Source organism: Carica papaya, chromosome 6, assembly GCF_054855325.1.
Source record: "Carica papaya isolate Zhongbai chromosome 6, ASM5485532v1, whole genome shotgun sequence".
Lineage (NCBI taxonomy): Eukaryota > Viridiplantae > Streptophyta > Magnoliopsida > Brassicales > Caricaceae > Carica > Carica papaya.
Window position 1 is genome coordinate 29,694,827 of NC_142314.1, and position 19,575 is coordinate 29,714,401.

Consider the following 19,575-nt stretch of genomic DNA (forward strand, 5'->3'; position numbering starts at 1 on the left):
ATCTCTGAGAAACATTGAGTAGACGCATATTTGCAAGTTCTTTTAACTATCCCTAATAAGGAATGAGATTCAATTCCGAATAAGTAAATCACTCACTTGAGATCATGCTAATTTGATGTATAATTTGATTTCACATACTTCAAGCCTCAAGCCTTGCATGAAGGTTGACTGTTTTGCTCGAAAATTAAGAATTCAGGATCATGTTAAGGTTAAACAGATGGGTTAGTTGAAGGGCCCCCCAATTTCAGGGGAATTACCAATTGCACCATCAAATAGCTAACACTTGATTTGGATTGTGACAGGTGCTACTTTTACAAATTGAGCAAGGGAATAGAAGAAACAATTAACACGCCAAAAGGAGAAAACCAAAAGACTACGCAACTATTTACACGCATTTACCTATATAACAAATTTATTTGCCAAAGCCCCCCCCTTTTACCCAATGCAGGTTTTTTTTTTTTTTAACCTGTGCGTCGTCAGCACTGGAGGCTAATGAATATATACCATACAATTTTCAGCAGAATGTAGCAGGCAACTCTATCCAGAAAGACTGAGAACACAGGGGTTTGGAGCAGCAGAATGTTTCCCATTCGATGATCCAAATCCCTTCTCCCCCATCAAATTCTGTGTACTTCTGCTGCTTGAAAGACTCAACGAAAAGATACCAGAAAACACTGCAAATTCATCTCACTTGAGCATTGTCATCAGCATATATGGAGACACAAGCATCTGCAGCACCAGCAGCAAGTAGTATTTGGTAGGGATGGAATGTAAGACAGCTCACAGAACCAATCTTCTGGGCCATGAAGCTAGGGTAGTAACGAATGGTTCCTAGCTGTTCACCCTCCAGACTGAAGACCTTAATCAACTGTTTCGCTGAACCACTAGCAATGATTGGGGCATGCCTATGAATAGCTAAAGCTGTAAGTGAGCCCCTGTGAGCATCTATTGTCAGGTAAGCATCCCTGAGATTTCTGATATCAAGGAACTGAATGTCACCAGCTTGAGAAGCACTAACAATCTGACAGAAAAAGACAGGTTGAGAAAATCAAAATTGATCCAGCAGAGAGAACAGATCATTATCTTAAAGTGAGGAAAAGAGTCACTTTGCCAACTACCTTTCCAGGATCAAGTCCGGGTTGAAAGCCAATCCCCATTACTCTTTTTACATTCTGAGTATGAGGCTGAGTCGAGCAAATAAGCCTAAAAGATTACACATGTACTGAGATATATAAGTACTACAAAAAAAATTATGAAACATGATTACAAAAAGAAAGAGATCTAGAAAAAACACAGCAGCTGCAAATTCGTTATTATTCAAGTGGAAGGGTTCTCAATTAAATGAAGAGAAAATAGAAGTCCCAAAATTTTTTGGAGATGTCTTTGTTTTGTTTATTAAATTTTCTTCAGCTGCCTTTGTTGAACAAAAGTTGGGCAAAGAATAAAATGGATTACCATGCAATTTTTTCCCTGCTGGTGTCAACAGTACACAAACCCCTGTCCCTCCCCCAAATGCACAACCCCCCATCCCAAACAAAAAAACCAAAAAAAGGAAAGAAAAAGAATCAACCCTTTGAAAGAACGTAGGATCATCAGTACTTACATTTCAGGCTTTCGAACATCATAGAGCCTAACAGAACCATCAGCAAATCCAGCAGCAAGTGCACCTCTATGGACTTGAGAAGCAGACTATTCAGCATGTGATATAGCCAACAAGAAAATCGATGTATTAGCCATGTGAATAATAATATGGGTGCGTGCACTATAACATGCATTATAAAAAATGAGGTGAAAATAGTTACATGAAATTCATATCACAGATAGAAATGCGGCCCCCAACTGCAGAGTGGGAAAACAGTCATTCAGACAAGGAAATTTGCTTGTCCAGTTAATGAATTTTCAACCACCTGTAAACTTATTCACAAGGTCAGAAGTTTGAATCTGACCCGACATTGATAGAAATGCGGCCCCCAACTGCAGAGTGGGAAAACAGTCATTCAGACAAGGAAATTTGCTTGTCCAGTTAATGAATTTTCAACCACCTGTAAACTTATCCACAAGGTCAGAAGTTTGAATCTGACCCGAAATTCATCTAGTTCCTACAGAGGATTGCGATAACTCCAGGATGGCTTAAGAGCACAATTTAGAGCATGCTAATTTGAGTTGATGTCAAGGAAATGAAAGCACAAGTCAAGTTTCCCCACTCCCCAACTACTCTCCCCACCAACGCACACTAAAAAAGTTCAATATGCTATTTGCTTCTCCTTTCCTCAACAGCAGTGGAATATAAGGATTTTGTTCTAGTCAGAACACCCAAACACACACTCCTTCCCTGTACACACTAGAATGCACTATTTTGTCTCCTCTTTAGTCAATGTAAAAATCAGTCAGAATCTGGGGTGCATGGCTCCAATCTGGAGGAATGTGTTTCAGGTTTTAGATAGATATATATATATATATATATATCGATCGAGAGAGAGAGGAGAAACAGAGGGATCTGAGAGAGAAATAAAAAGAAAGAGAGACTTTAGAGTGGAAGATGAAACTATTCTTCAAATAATTCATTCCTTTCTCACATCTACAAAACTAGGGGACTATACACAAAGAAGATGATTGGAGATGCTTTAAATATACCCTAAGCAGCAGAAATACATCCGTCATCCACGTAACTCCAATGCAGATCTTGTACTTCCTAGTCTATTCTTCTCTGCTTTTGGGCACCTACAAAATCTTGTAGGGAGCCAATAGAAAATTATGTACGTTCAATACACAGGCCCATATTTTAACTACCTACATTAACATCAACTGAGCGGTGCATTGTGACCAGAGCAGTCGTTCGAACAATGCTTCTATTATAAGAGGGCAGCATGACGTAAGGCATATAGAGTTTATGTGTCCAATTAGGGATTTGAGAATGAAAAACCTTAGAGCTCTTCAATATCACACCTAAGAGAAAAGAAATCTAGAAAATCTCAATATGTCATTGAATAATTGAATAATTGAATAATAATCTTAAAGAGGTTATAAAAGAATTTACAGGGTGATACTCATCCTTAACGAAATAGGAAACTTATCCTAATAAGATTAGAAAAACAAAACATATATATACTAAGAAACATGAAAGTAACCTAAGTAAATTACTACTACGCCCATGATCAATCACCTCAAGGCTGGTAAGGCAGCAAATCTCCTTTACAATGAGCAAGAGCTCGCTAATCAAAAGCTGCTCTATTAGTTACAAGGCTGGTAAAGGAGATAGAGGCGCACTGTATTCAGACTGTTTGTTAATCTCATCGAACATGAGAAACATGAATAACATGAGCAAGAGGGCAATCATCAAAAGCTGCTTTTCTTCTTGGAAACTGAATGCTGTGAGCCTTTGAGAGTCCATGATAGGTGCATAATAGACAAAACAGCGAATGGTTTGTGAAAAGCTAGGCACATTGGCCGGTGCATCTTACTGGCTAAGAAAACTTATGAGGGATATCTCGGCGATGCAGGACAATTGGATTATGGAAATGGTGGAGAAGGGTGTGTCCTCAATTTTTTGTCTTTAAGGATTACAGCATCAGGCTAATGCTTCTTGTTTACAAGGGTTTAAGGGGAAAGGGAGAGCAGCGAGAAAAGACATTTTTTTCGGAGTGACTTAAAGTTGCTAGAATATGGGATTCTCTTGGGTGTTTGGGGTCTTCAACATAGCTCCACATGCCAACAACAGCGACAAGCGATCAAGGTTCACATAACAAAGCTCATGCGGAGAGTTTAGGAAGTTGCTTGATCACTGCAATCTTGTTGACCTTCCCTTATTTGAAGGGAGTCGGGCTTGATCTAATGAGCCCAGATCAGGAGATTTTCTATTTCTTCCCCATTTGATCTGCAAGTTCCAGATTTGATACAGATGCTGTAGCCCATAAAAACTTTTAATCACTTCCTGTTATGCTTGAAATTGGGTGGCAGTAAATGGAGTCCATGTCCCTTCAGTTCTTAGAACAAGTAGTTAAAGGTCCGGCCTTTTGGGGATCTTTTTAGATAATGGTGAAGAGAGCCACAAGTTGATGGATTTGGTGGTGGCCAAGTCTTTCATGTGAAGAGGAATATTAAACAATGGAGCAAAGAGAATTTTGTCGTCCCTGACATAAAGAAGGAAACTCTTGTTTGCTTGTTAGAAGAGTCATATAAGGTGGAGATTGAGAAGCGTCTTTCCAGTGGGAAGAGAGAGGAGATGGCAAAGATTAATATAGAGCTTCCCTAGTTTCCCCCTCTCTGAGGATTTCGCTTGATGGCAGAAATTGGAAGTGCTATGGATTAAAGGATAGGGTACAAGGTTCTTTCATAGTCTTGATTCTCATGGGAATAGTGCCAATTTGGTTGACAGAATGGAACCGAGGACTGTCTATGTTGCTTATAATTGGTTGAAAGATGCTAGGAAATATTTTATACAAAATATTTACTAATTTTCATTTCTAAATTCAAGTGCTTATGAATGATTTTACTCATGAAAGTTTGCAAGATTTCCAAGTTTGTTAAATAATCAAAACACAACAAAAAATGTTTTTCTATGGAACAGTAGAAACAATGTCTTAAACTTTTCTAATTCTACTATCAATTTTCACCATCATTCATTTTGTTATTAGCTAAATAATATGGTATTGTAAATGAGATAAATATAAATCTAAAAAACAAAAAATTAGAAAATTTCATCACAAAAGGAAAAATAACAAAGAATGGCTCTTAGTTGTGAGTAAGATTGCATATGAGACCTCATGTCATCTTCTTCTGCGATGCTCTTTCCTCTATTCTTTGGAGTATATGGTTTTGGACTTTCTCAAAGGTGCAACGCATGCTAGCTGATTCTGTTTTTGATGAGTTTTGGGCTTGGCAAGGTATCTCAAGGCATAAGAGGAAGAAGCTACTTCCAGATCAATTGGGAGGAAAGAAACATAAGTAATGTAGGATAAATTAGGGGCCATTTGCCTACTTAGGAATTTGGGGATAAATTAGGGGCCATTTAAGGGCTTAATTGTATCCCACAACCAAGAAGTTGAGAAATTCTCAAAAGTATTTTATTCAATAATTGAATGATGATATCAAGGAAATTAGGGAGGTATTTGCTGAGTGACATCAGTCTTTTTCAAATAGGACTACAGTAGGAAATAGTTTTTTTGAAATAAAAAGTGTGAACACTAGAGTAGGAAATACTTAAACTAATAAGATTAGGAATACTACTCCTGATAAGATAGGAAATGCTAATACAAATAGTTAAACTAAATACTACAAAAATAAAATCTCAAATTATAGTAATAGACTCTTAGACAGTATAGTAGTTTTATATTTAAACAGAATTATGATTCTAATTGATTTTCAAGTGGCAACAACAGAGTTTCAAAGTGCAGAATATTGCAAAACCTTGATTTTCAAGCTTCCCAGTCAAAATTTAATGAACTTTGTGCTCAGTTACTCTCTTCGATAGCAAACATAAGGAAAGCATGTAATTGATTAGGAGTATAAAATTGTGATGGTAGAATGATATCAACATATTGACCAATTTGCTCTTCAACTTCATCCTTTAGTTGAACATTACTAGACCCAATCACTGGCTCAGTTTCCTCTTTGCATTAAACTTCCATAGAACTCAATTTAGGAAGTGAAAGGTCCTGAGCAGCTAAGAACATCTCCACTCTTAGGGAAAAAAAAGGATGATTCTTCTTTCTCAACTTTAATGGGCTCCTCCCATATTTTCCACTGACTAGATTCTTTATGTAAAAGATAAAATGGTAAGTATCGACAGTCTCATAAGTTTGAATATGTCAATCATAAAACAAAGGTTGACCAAGAAGGATATATATGACCCTTAGACAGACTTTTCTTTTTTGAGATAAGCGACCATTATACGGACTAAATCACACAAGATTAAATGACGTACTATGACAAATAGAAGTAACACTTTGTTAAGTTACCAAATACTTGTCTTATCCTTCCAAACTAATCTCTATGACTGCAAATACGGCTGCTTTGAAAGACTGAATCATTCAACTGTAGAAATTGAAACAAGATCCTCGTAACAATCCTTAAGAATGATAAGGTGGAGGCCTTTTCCTATTAAAAAACTAAATTCAAAAAAAAAAATTTCTTGGTTTTATTTTCACAACTGCTAGGGTTTGAAAAAATGGAGAATTCTTCCAATCTTCCTTTACTTTAATTAATAGTTGCCCTTGGCTATAGGTAAGAAAGATTTGTCTATTCTATCCTCCAAAAATGATGATTCATTCTCTTCCTTACAATTCCACGAGTTTGAAATTTTTTATAAAGCTAGAATGCAACTTTTGTGAAGACTGCAAAAATAAGAAGAGCTAACAACAATTAAGGGGAATTGTTATGAACCTCTTTGCTAAAACAAGACTGGAAGAGGCTAAACCAGTCTGGATGATCAGATTTCATTAAAATTAGTTAAAAAAGTCAATTGCAGCACAAATTTATAACTACTACTTACGGATCACGTGCATGTTGGGCTCTCGTGCAATTTCAAGTCACCAGAAGGCGTCAGGATTCTGGAAGGTGACTTGGCTTGAGATGGTGGCGGAAATCGGATAGCAGTGTGAGATATAGCTGCGAGAAAGTTGAAGAATGAAAGAAGCAACAATGAGCAAAAGTGGGGCTGCAAGTGGCACACTTTCCAGCAGAGTTCTGACGCAGACCTTTGTCTCCCTGCCAATATGGGTCTTAGAAGACCGGTGGTAGGGGCAGTGTTGGCAGTTGATGATAAGGGGTGGTTTTCAGATTCTGGTATATCCCATTTTTTTTTCAAAAGGGATCGAGACTGTTTGAGTTTAAGATTTTGAGATTTTAGGGTGTCATATTCTTTTAACTCCAGTGCCAAATTGATGTACAAAAAATTAGGGTTAGTTTCGCTACCTAGAAATTTGGGAGGAAAAACCTGGATATCACACCTAGGATTTCCAAGACATTGCATCTTTCAAGCATCACATTCAACAGCTTAATTTTATTAAGAAATCCACAAAATATTTTATTGAGCAACTGAATTATGGTTTCGAAAGTAAATATTTTCTCAAACAGGATTGGCCTAGGGAATGCTAAAACTAATAAAAATAGGAATTTTCTTCCTAATAAGATAGGAAATACTAATAAAAATAAAAAGTTAAATATTAAAAAGAATAAAATCTTAATATTACTAGAACTATAATATTAATCTCCTAAATAGTATAGTAGTTTTAATATTTAACAAAATTATAATTTCTAATCAATTTAGGTTATCTATAGCTACTCCATTCTGGATCAAGAAGTCTTCAAGGATACTGTTTATCTTTTGATAGAGTTACATTTGTCTGGTTCTATTCCATCCCTTTTGTTTTTCTCCAAGGATCATCTGTGTAATTAAGGGGAAGATTTAGGGAGACTCAACTGACAGCTAGACAATTCTGTAATTTTCACACGTGCTTTTGTTTGTCTTTGGGTGACAACCTCTTGGTCCTCTTCAATTAACTTTTTTAAATTTCTCCCACAAAAGGGAGAAAGAAAAGAAAAAGTTGTTGTTTGAGACAGGTTAACTTTGTTTTGTCTTTGGGTGACAACCTCTTGGTCCTCTTCACAATTTCTTTTTTAAATTTCTCCCACAGAAGGGAGAGAAAACAAAAAGCTGTTGTCTGAGACAGGTTAACTAGATAACAGGTATTCAAGCAGTATAATAGAATTTCCCAGTAAAGAAAAGATATACAAACAATAAACTCACCAATGCTGTAATGCTGCAATCTGATGATGATGAAAAAGAACTAAAAAGTTGCTCTTTCTCCAGGTCCCAGACCATGATAGTTGATACCTCTCCAGAAGTGTACTAATAATGTAACATTCAAGAACATATTACAGCACTTTCAACATTACCTATTGGCAAAAAAATTAATCCACAAAATTACGTTCGTAAAATATCTACCAGATATCCAGATAACTGTTGCCAGTCCACCACAGCGTTCACGCTTCTTACACCAGGTTTATGGCCTTGAATAGAAGAAAATGCAGTAACAAGCTTTTGTTTACCCTTCACGGTGTAATCTTTCCAAATACGAATATTTCCATCACCTACATGAAAGATAATATTTTCAGCTCAATTCACAAAGAATCTCTAAAATTCTAGCAAATAGCCAAATAACTTTTAGCAAAAGAAATTGAAAGTATTACTTGAAGCTACAAGTAGCAAGCTGTCATCAAGCTCGTTGACAAGGCAGAGCTTAGAAATTCCTTTGTCAGGAAAATCATGATTCTCAAAACCATTGAGAAGGGTAGCCTCCTCATAATTCCACACCCTGAAAAGAAAGAAGTGCTAAATGATTAATAGTCAAGCAAACAGACAACCCAAGTAACAATCACCAAGAAATCACTTGCATATGTGAAGCCAAAGAATGATTTTGTAATTACGAGTGCTAAATGATTAATAGTCAAGCAAGCAGACAACCCAAGTAACAATCACCAAGAAATCACTTGCGTATGTGAAGCCAAAGAATGATTTTGTAATTACAGTGATCAATCAACATACTGCTTCAATTATCAAGCTTGCTAGGTGTGTAAACAAAAAATAAAAAATGCTCATACTAACAACATTCCATTAGTCTTAGAGGGTGTTTAGAATTACCCAAGACCTACATATCAGTACCCAATCCTAATTTACCTCTTTCGCAAATTTACTATTTTAAGAAGCCGTTAGTAAATTTAGGATTATTGATAAATAGGTGGTCTTTGGAAGAAATAAGCCGATGGTTATGCATATTTTAATACGAGAAAAGTAAAAAACTCAACCGTTACTTCTTCTCTAATGACTTAAGGCCTATTTCTTAACATGTTATTACCTGTTAACCCAGTAATTCTTTCTATTAAAATATAGTAAGTACAGTGCTTTTTTCTTTTTACAAAAAACTGCTTCTATCCAACCAGACAACTGCTATTTTTTAAAATTACAACCCAGGTGGTTTAGGTACTAGTGCTTCAAATACATTCTTTAACAATAGTAATTTTAATTCTAAAACACAAGGACTTTGGGAGAGATACTATGCAAAGACAAGAGAAATACTCTTTTTAAAAAAAGAAAAAGAAAAAAAAAAGGAACCTGCAAGGAAAATTTAAGGAGAAAAAGATTTTTAGCTATACTGCTGTAACACCTTGTTTTACTAGGATGGCAAAAACTACAGAAAACGAATATAGAAACATTAAAGAATAGAAACAAGATCCAACCACCAACCAAAAAGTTGAGTTATTACGATGACCCAATCTCATTTGGCATGGGTTTAAACAAAATTCAAAAACAGTTGCAGTGCACTCTCAAACAAACAAAAGGACATGATCAAATCAAGGAACCACACTTTGTTGACAACATCCTAACAAGCTTCAAAAATAAATAGGTGTCCTTTTCTCCATGTCCTAAGCATGAGAAGTAATAATGAAATTCACAGTATTAAATGATTGGTATAATTGTCCATTCAAACTATTGTCAGAAATTATAGATATTTTCTTTTGAAATAACAGGAACCACAGATATATCACTGTAAGTTTAGCAGTGACACTAGCAAGTTAGCATATAGCTTCCTTTGGATAGTGTTCATGGAAAACTGCATACCTAATTCGCTCGTTTTCATCAGCAGCAACTACAACAGATGAAAAGGGTTGAAGTAAAGCTGTTTTTGTACCAGTTTCAAATTTTGTATCCCAGCTAGCAATTTGATTATTATCATTAAGCCTGTGAACAGCTGGATAAAAATTCAAAAAAACAAAGAGCGTTAGCAATAATGAGAAAAAACTATGTTGATAATAAATAGAGCAAAAAAACAGAAAAGCCTTACAAGAGTGCTGGCATCTTGTAATGTGCTCCAGGGCCAATTTTTCATTCTCTTCTCTTCTGGCTGTTATTTCTTCACTGTCATCTGCTGCAGTGAGAAGTGGCTTAGAAAAGTGGCCACAACTCCAATTGTAAATAGTTGATTGTGGAAGCAAACTGCGTCCTGAAACCACAGAGCCCCCTGAGCCTAAAAGTGGATTAGCTAATCCTGAATCTGGAGAATTTATCAGGTGAGGCCTGAACTCTAAAGAACAAACTCTCCTCATTCCTGTCAAGTAACTTGGTCGAGGAGGACTGACAGGAGGAGTCCTAAATGTTAAAGGAACCTGACCTGTCAATGACAGGTTGAAATCAACCAGATTTATATCTAAACAGGCTAAAAAGACAACAAGGACATCAGAAGTAACATGAAGCAAAAGATGAAAACCATAGGCACCATATAAATTCACCACATTATCCTTTCATGCAATTAAGAATAACTGATCAAATTCTAAAAGAAACATTACCTGCATTCATGTCAAACCACGAAGATGAACGAGCCAACCCAGCAAAGCTTGGAGTTGGTGAAGCTCCTGTTGCTTCACCAGCTCGAACACCACTAATGGTCGACTTCGCAGGTTTTGTCACCACTTGTTCAATCCCAATAATGGACAGAACGCGCCGACCAAGGACCGCAATCCGTGGAGATGGATCTTTGGCTAAGGAACACATAGCCAGCACACACTGTGAATAAATTGCGTTATCCAGTGGTCTTGGCCTTGAATGATTAACTCCATTGCTGACACTATCATTCATTACCCCAGAATCAGAAAGCTGGGACGAATCATCAGATAAAGGAGACCCATGCATGATTCCAGAAGTAGCAAGTGGACTGCTTGTTGAGACCCTTCCATCTCGAACCACTGATTGGTTATCATTTCCAACTCTTGTTAAAGGACCAATTTGGGAAGAAACAATACTCCCGCTCCCTGAACCTTTTATGTTAGCCAATGAAGGCAACGAATTCAGCAAAGAATTAGGCTGAGGCTTCCAATACGCAGCAGCAATTGATTTCAGGTGCTGCTTGTGACCAAAGGCAAAGCGTGCTAAAGCTGCAGATACAAGAAGAAAATAAAAACTTCTTTAATATCCATAACACCAGCAACAAATTCCCCCTTTCCCAAGACCCAAAGAGGGAAAGAAATTATGCATTCATAAACAGGAAAAAAATGCAAACAAAATGCAAGCTTTGATCCAAACAAAAAGATCAATTTTCAGCATAACGCGTTTGGTAGCACCCCAAAGGAATTAAATGATAAATATACAACAGAAAGTGGGCCAGTGTGTCTCAAAATATCCAAATCAGAAATTTTCATCCAATGGTATCATCTGATATAAAATCACTTACCTACTGCAACCTCTGCCCTGACTAGTGGGCTTCCATCAGAAACAGCAGTTAAAAGGCTTCTAATAATATTTATTTCAGCTTTAATCTTTTCATCATCATCAAATTCTTCATCTCCTCCAACACCATCTTTACATGTATCAAGGCCAACGTCAAGCAGGGTACCCAGTGCAAAAACAACAGAAGCCCTAACCTGAAATATAAGACAAAGACGAGATTTTATCTACAATTTATCATTAGCTAGCCAACAACTAATGATAAATAGATCTCAAAGCAACAAGCTAAACCTCAGGCTGGGGCTCAGACAGTAGAGGAGCAAATATAGCAGGGGCATCTGCCTGCAAGCCAATTATTTGTGCCTCAGAAAAATCTTCCCACAATTTTCCAAGGCACAAACAAAGCCACTGAAGAAACAAGGGTTCTGTTTGCACATCATTCGGAGAGCCTTGAAGATGCTTTGAGCACACATGGATTAAACCTGCTTCAATGCACGCTTCCTGGCCCCTTCTGTGGCCATCCACAATGACAGCCAAAACAAATGCGGCCATAGCACGTTGTTCTGGATATGCTTCCATACTATCTAGAAACCTGATGAAATATGTATGACCTCCATCCTTCACGAGATCAACCTGACATGACTATATTCCCAAAGAATATTATAATTCTGGCTAAAGAAAGTCAAGGATTTCATTTAAGTAAACAAAAAAAAAGGAACTATAAAGGGGCTTCATGGTAAGAAAAGCAACAAAGAAAATGAAAACCAAATACGCTTTCCTGCAGCAACAAGATATCCAGCCACAAGATTTCCAGAGCATGAGAACAAAGGGTTGATTCTTAACTTAATAACCAAAAATTGAATTTTGGAAGGCATCTCACAAAGATAAACTGTAGAAGTTCATATGTCAAATAATATTAAGTACATCTCTATACCAACACAAACAAACATGCAGTACAGTAGAAACATTCAACATCACATCTTCCTGACAGTTAGGCTGGCTCACACTTAATTTTGGTGTGCCTGGCAGTAATTACGTAAGGAGACACATATTGGAATGTGTTTTTTTGTCTTCCATGGCCATATGTGCGCACACATGCCATGCAAGCATAAATAAATAAGTGCATGTACATTTTAAGTACAGAATGAGAACTTCATATATACCTTGTCAAGTGCCAGAATCTTCGTCCATATGAAAACAAGAATCTGTCTTAGTTCCGGTGTGGTTGTCTGCAAAAGCTTTAGCACATATGGGAATATTCCAACAGACAAGGCCTAGAAGAATGAAAACAACCCAGAAGTAAGCATTCCATAAAATCATCACCAAAGAGAAAATATTATCCAGAAAAGTAAAATAAGAGCAGCAACAGTCACCACAAACTACCAGATCTACAGCCCATGGCCCCATATCAAGGAATCTTCCGAGAAGAACTAATGCACGAAAACGATGGCATTGACTGAGTAAAACCTGAAATATAAGTATTCAATTGACTGATTAGTGTTATTCAAATGATAGTGTTCAAAGATTCAAACCATTAGAAAGATCAACCAGGAATTTCAACAAATGATTTAAAAGCATGTATTTTGACCTGATGGAAGGCCAAAAGGCACAGGCCTCACAGCAGTCAATACTACCATATCTAATTCCTTTTTTATCACAAAACTAAATTAGCAGCAGAAACTACAAATTGTTATGCCAGCACCAGACAGCGTATGTGCATGAGCTTACCATAGGTCAACATGCTTTTCCTGATACATGATCAAGCTTATCAAAAAACGTATTGGCCATTCAAGTGAAACTGATTAACTAAAATATCAACAAGGGAAATAAGTAGTGACAACAAACAGAGAATATTTTTCTTTCATAAAAAAAGAGCCTACCTCATTTCACCTTCTAATCCAAACAATGGAAAAAAGAGTCATACTTTAGAAACTATCCAACTTATATTCCAAAAATCACTGTGATATAGTAAGTGAAGACACTCATAAAACAGTCATGGAGAACTGCCCAACCTGGAGAACAATGGGCAACTGCTCTGGTGGTTTCTTATGTTCCGATCCATGATCAAGCCATACCTCAAAAGCTGTCAGCTGTTCAGTGAAAAAAGGGCTCGGCTGAAAGAAAACAAGTAATACTTCAAATGACAAATCATGAAGGTAATTTAAAAGAAACGTCAGTTTTAATTCTTTTGACACAAAAAAACACCATCTGAATTCATAAACAAAATCAAAATATAACTGAAACAATAGGGATAACGCACCTCAAATTCTGCATTAGGATCCTCAACTAATTGCGGAAGTTGAGAGAGGCAAATTTCAGCAGCCATGTCCCATGCATCCCTGCAGCACATAGGCGAGACACTGATTAAAGAAATTCTGAACATTTAAAAACAGATGAATGAGTTCCTCATAACAGTACCACATGTGATGTTGATGGGTTGGTGGCAACGTAGGGTGAGAGATAGGAGAGCAGTTTGCAGAACGCATAATTCTCTCAGCAAGTAGAAAATTGCGGAACAGACTGGCAACCAACAAATCTTGTCTAAACAGTCTCTGAAAGAGATCTGCATAACAAAACTAAACATTTGCTGAAATGACCAAAAAGAGCAACAGATGAACCGTTAGACAAAAGAGTTACATAAATCATCTTGTTTAAGAAGTTACCGTGAGGAAGAACATTCCAGGCAATGGTGTCAGTCACCGCAGTGAAAATCCAGTTCAATTCCCCCAGAAGAGTTTTCCGGTCATTTTGGCGACCAGGAATTTTGTCAATAATAGAATAGTCAAGAGTTTCTCGAAGCAACGAGCGTGTGCAGAACCTTGAAACAAGATATAACCATAATGCAATAGGAAGCATAATAAATTAGATCATCAATGAATTTGAAGTGAAAAGTATATACAATTTATTTAAAAAATCAATACTACCCAATATAGTAATCCAGATACCAAGAAATCAAGAAACAGTATGAAGACAATGGGGACAGACATATAAGCACCATCAGAAACCATTTACAGAGAATTTTAGATTGTGGAATTAACTGCTAACCAACAAATTGCACACTGAAAACCTTTTTACCCGATGGTATAGCTCTGATAAGCATGTTTTGTGTAAAACTGCTCCACATGTTGCAAAGGCCACTGAGTTCTTTATTACAGTATGTTTTAAGAACAAGGAAAAAAATATTGCTCAGTATGCCACACAAAATACCGTGGCTAACAACAGAAACTCATCTTATGATGAACAATGCAAAGGATGGCAATAACACAAAAACTTGCATTTCAAAGATATTTAATGGAACAATAACCAAATAACAATTTCTGAAAAAAATAGGTGAATATTTTATTTATTTCAAAAAAAAAAAGGTGAATATGTTATGGTCAACAACAATTCAACGATACAGCATTACAAGGGTAAAATTCCTATCCAGAAATAAATGTTTGGTTTCTGTTAATAGCTTATAAATAAATGTCAGGGCTTGATGCAATTTAACCCTCAAGAAAAGCGTGATGCGTTGGTATATAATTAGACACATTCTTGAGATACGCAAAATGTACTGAACTGTGTCCTCTCAAACAAAGCTATATACAAAGGGATTCCAATCCCTATTAGATAATGTTAACATTGGTTACAAGATAGTTAAAACAACCGTGAAGTTTCCAGAGAGAATCAGCCAGAAACTAATAAACATATGGGATAGAAGGCTACAGCTCCATCAGTGAATCTTGACTTCTGGTTAACCATGCAAGCCATGTTTCAAAAAGTAATAGGGACAAAAAGAATAACAAAAGGGTTTCTTGGATGGATGTCACTGATGTCAGAGTAACGAATTACGAGGCTCATATTTCTCATGCAATGCCTCCATAAAATACTGTTATTCATCTAACTTTGATCCCTTTTTAAGTTCTGCTAGATTATCAAGACACTGGAGGATAGGACAAGGGAAACCCTCAACAGCTCCATCTCTGAATCTTGACTTCCAGTTAACCATGCAAGCCATGTTTCAGAAAGTGAACAGGGACAATAAGAATAACAAAAGGGTTTCTTGGATGAATGTCACTGATCCCAGACTAATGAACGATGAGGCTCATATTTCCTTTGCAATGTCTCCATAAACACCATTCTTCATCTAACTTTGATCCCTTTTAGGTTCTGCTAGATTATCTAGACAGTGGAGGATTGGACAAGGGAAACAACATGGTTGTAGAAAGTCAATCTATCAGAATATTTTCTCATTTTGATGTGCTCAGGACAAACAACAAAAATAGATGATAATTGAGAACAAATTCTATTATCTAGAAAGAAAAAGATAGCCTGGACTCGTTTAGAAAATCAACACCAGGTAAAGAGGGAAATTCACCATCTCAATGCCATTTTGATGGGTGTTGTGAGGCATGAAGTAAAGACATCAGCAGGAAATTCATCACTCTGAGGAAGAGTCTCGTGAGCTTCACAAGCAGCAAGCAATATGCAGTCCCTCGTGGACCCGGAGTAGTTAGAAGCACCCCAGTCATGAAGCTATAAAGAATTTCAGTCCAACAAATACATTAATTGTCAGAAGAAAATAATTAGAATATATCAAAGATCAGAAAGATGGTATCCTGCCAAACTGATTCACAAGGTAAATATACCTCAATGAAGGCATTTACAATCATCCCAGCAGCAGAGCAGTCAAAAACATATATAGATGGAGTCTTCAACCAGGAATCAAGGTCACTAATCGGCAAGGGAATATACTGAGTATAGCTCTGCAGACCATCAAGACACCCGAAAGGGCCTAAGATCATAGCAAAAATTGAAATGTACAAGCGCAGGAAGTACTTCAAAACAGTAGAAAAGATAACCTTATTAAACAGCCAGATTTCACCATTAGCAGTAGGCTTTGGAACACCATGTCCATTATAGTGGAACAGAACTCTCTCTGATTTTGCATATCTGCGACATGTAGTACAAAGTTTCTTCACTTCATCCACTGTAGGATCTAGTTGAACCTTATAACGCGCCTGCCAACAATTCAACAAGTTAAATTGAGAGATGTGTGTCACATAGTAATAAATTAAAAATGGTAGAAGGAGAAACTGTTCTCACCCTTGGTTGCCACCTTTCATACTGACCACTCAAGTTTTTCCCAATTGTTTCAAGTGCTTTTTGAGGAGCCATAGAAAAGGGATCTGTTAGAAAAAGAAAATATTAATATGGATAAGGAACTTTTATATTGCTACCAAGATAGTACTAGGAAAAACATCATTTTGTTTTTAGATACATTTCATTTTATCAGAGAAAGTGTTGAAGATAATAGAAAAACCATTCTAGCCAAAACTAGTTGAAATAGTGATAATAATAACATCAAACTTCTTGTATTTCCCTCCATTCTAAGAAACAAAATAATGCTTTATCTCATAACATGAGTTAATCATAGGTAAACATGCTTTCTGAATAAAAGTAACTTCCAACTTTACACAAGAACCAGATGGCAGTACTCTGAGGACTCAAGCAAAAAGAAAAATGCCACTTCAGGAATCCGAGGAAAACAAAAGAATGATATCATTGTAATCAAGTTTGCTTCGAAACCTTTAGTAGAACTAATGGCCCCCGTTTTAAGAAAAAAAAGAGAGAAAATGTCATGCAAGGGAAGAACATAAGAAGTATTAATCATTAGCAAAAGTCACAAACTAGACTAAAAGAACTTTCAAAGAAGTTGGTGAAGCTGAGCAAAAACACATATTAAAAACAAAGACTTGAAGTAATAAGAGAAACTTTGACGAGGTACCTATCCAGCATTCCATTCTGGCACAAGGAGATATCTTTATCACATCAGGTGGATCAACACTAATGTTTAAACATAAAACTAGAGCTACACACCCTGTCTTCATCTGCAAAAAGTATTGACAAGAAATAGAAATATATAACATCACCATTTAAACTACACAAGAGCCATTCTCAAGAAATTTAATGCAACATAAGAATTTTCTAAGTATATGCAAACAAGATGCACCTATTGATCATCAGAAATAGTAGTTTAAAATAAAACCAAATTATCTACCTTAATGATTGATGCATTATTAAAAGTTAAGAAACTCTGCAAACCCCTCTTACATATCTTATGACAACCGTATCAATCAAAATGCAATCTTCACCAATATCTTTCAAAAACATGACTGCTCCCTCTAAGGTAAGTATTGTTTTGGCAGTTGTTTCTAACAGAAATAACAGCAAGCTGTCCTTCGGCCACAAAGGTAGCTCTATCTCTAGATGTCCTTGTAATGTATTATTATAAGGCCGAGTCCCGCGAACTAGTTTTTTACACTGATATGGCCTGAAGGCTTGGATATTTCAAAAAAAAAAGGCCTGGAGGCTTGGGGCTTGGTTGTTTCATACTTTGGTGCAAAATCAGTCTCCTAATCTCTCTTGCTTGCTTTATTTCTTCCTCTCTAAGAATAATGAGAGTAGAATGCTTCTTGAAGAGGCCACAATACAGAGTTGATGGCGCTGTTGTTCAAGAGAAATGCTATGCCCTTTAAATACTGTTTCCAATCTCCTCCATTCATTTGGGATTTATTAGTGTTTTTTCCATGGAATATCTCTTTAGCTATTTTACAAAGAGATTGGACAGCCATTCATTTTTATTTTTGTTCCTTCTTTATTAGGAGGATCTCTTATCCTCCATGTATTTACTTAGTTCTCTTGCCCATCAAATAATGTTTCATATTTCCTAAAAATCCCCAATTTTCTTGATCCAAAACCACCATCTATGTAAGACGTCGAGAATACTAAACTAATTGTCTCTCTTGCATATGGGTAAGTTTCAAGAATCAATTTTGATGCCACAATATCTGACCTTTTCAGGGAAATAGTATGGAGGACAATGCAAGGCTTGATCCACCAGGGAAAAAAATAACTAAGCTGGCACATATTGCAGTAAAGAGGAGTCTTATGTTCATTTCCAAGCCATTATCTACTCAATTCAGAATTTCCTGGCTATCATCTCCAAAATCTAATAAATTCTATTCAGGCTATGTGCATCTTGGTTTTTCTCAGTAGTTTTCAGTTTGGCACACATAGAGGCAGAATTCCAATCCTTTCTCAGGGCTTCAGTTAACTAAATAAAGAAAAGCGAACCTTTCACATAACCAAGGATACCGAATGTTAGATACGTGTGGCTCGCAAAGCTAATCCTAGAGGCGTAGACGAAGTACCGTTTTCGTTCTTCAGCCTAACTCAAGATGAGTTTGAAAGAGAATCCAAAAAGTTGACAACACCAACTAATAAAAGAAATGATCAAACTAACACAGTATTATTCACTTAGAAAAACAAGCTCTCGTTTGATAAATAAGTTAATAAAAATAGAACCCTATAAGAAACATCAAGGTCATATTCGACAAATTTACAAAATTCGCACAAGAAAATGTGTTGCACAAAAGCTTACTCGATCCTTCGGCCGCCATTTGGACACAAGCCCACTATCTGAAGGACCGGTGGGGACGCAGGCCTCGAAGGCCTCGTGCCGAAGCTCGCAGAGCACGACAATCTGGGGCAGGTAGGCCATGCTAGTGGCTGTGGCTGTCGTCGCAGCAGCATTGCCGTAACTACTGCTCGCAGTCTCAGAATCTCTCATCTGAGAAGCCAAATCCCCATCGTCGTGGCTCGAGGCGCACTCGTCGTAGTGATTCGAGACCACAGCGACAGAAGACTGCGAGAACCGAGACACCATCAAATCACCCAATGCCATCCAACTCCAAAACAAGCCCAAAATAGATTAACACCCCTGATCACACCCAAATTCAAGCTATCTATCAATCAACCTCGCCCCCGGCCTAATCGAGATATCATAGCCAACTAAATAAAGAGATAAATCTAGGTTCCGCAGGGGATCGATGAAGAGAAAAGATAAATACAGAGAGAAACGAAGAGACAGAGGGTGAGTCAATCAACGAAGCCGCTGAACCAGCGGCGCATAGAGATTCGACGGAGGAAGGAGAGAGAATCCAGCTCGAAAAACCCTAGAAAGGCAAGGAAATGAAAGTAAAAACTCTTGAAACCCTAGGCGAGGCCGAGGATGAGGTGGAGGCGGATGGAGGCGCATAGAACAGTGGCGGCACGAGCAAAAGGAAAGAAAAATAGAAAGAGATGCGAAAATAGGACTCCGGAGAGAGAGAGAGAGAGAGAAACTGTTGTGCGAGTTGGGAAGAGCGAGAGTGTTGTGTATACCGTTTGCTGTTTGGTTGGTTTGGTCTTTCTCCCATTTTTCTCTTTATACTCAAACCAAAATGTAAATGAATTTTGGAAAATTACAGTTGTCTCGCAGTATATAAATGTTTTTGTTTTTATTTTTTTAATGCATTTATATATAATATATTTGA

The 19,575-nt window shown here is 37.0% G+C and overlaps 1 protein-coding gene across 2 annotated transcripts; it reads right to left on the reverse strand.

Moving 5' to 3' along the window:
* Positions 1-222: 222 nt before the first annotated feature.
* RAPTOR1 (Regulatory-associated protein of TOR 1) lies at positions 223-19,446 on the reverse strand. Of its 2 annotated transcripts, XM_088222206.1 has the most exons (23): positions 18,642-19,446; positions 16,986-17,088; positions 16,304-16,386; positions 16,060-16,218; positions 15,847-15,963; positions 15,576-15,733; positions 13,882-14,036; positions 13,637-13,781; positions 13,479-13,557; positions 13,231-13,332; positions 12,602-12,685; positions 12,382-12,492; positions 11,510-11,860; positions 11,226-11,415; positions 10,345-10,929; positions 9,843-10,169; positions 9,620-9,749; positions 8,191-8,315; positions 7,946-8,091; positions 7,748-7,849; positions 1,604-1,689; positions 1,119-1,203; positions 223-1,021 (listed from the first exon to the last, which is right to left on the reverse strand). In XM_088222206.1, exons 1-23 carry the CDS (start codon positions 18,942-18,944, stop codon positions 683-685), a joined length of 4,065 nt encoding a protein of 1,354 aa, XP_088078332.1. In that variant the 5' UTR covers positions 18,945-19,446; the 3' UTR covers positions 223-682. The 2 variants fall into 2 exon arrangements, 1 of the variants encoding a protein (XP_088078332.1); XR_015821406.1 differs by lacking the exons at positions 223-1,021; positions 1,119-1,203 and adding an exon at positions 6,491-6,606.
* Positions 19,447-19,575: the final 129 nt, after the last annotated feature.

What these genes read in the sequence shown, in the direction of transcription:
- RAPTOR1 (XM_088222206.1), bottom strand. Translation starts at nt 18,944, where the DNA reads ATGGCATTGGGTGATTTGATGGTGTCTCGGTTCTCGCAGTCTTCTGTC. An exon ending in ACCCATCAACATCACATGTG is followed by an intron (nt 13,558 to 13,636) that starts GTACTGTTATGA and finishes TATGTGCTGCAG; the next exon opens with GGATGCATGGGACATGGCTG. An exon ending in GATGTTCGAAAGCCTGAAAT is followed by an intron (nt 1,204 to 1,603) that starts GTAAGTACTGAT and finishes GTAATCTTTTAG; the next exon opens with GCTTATTTGCTCGACTCAGC.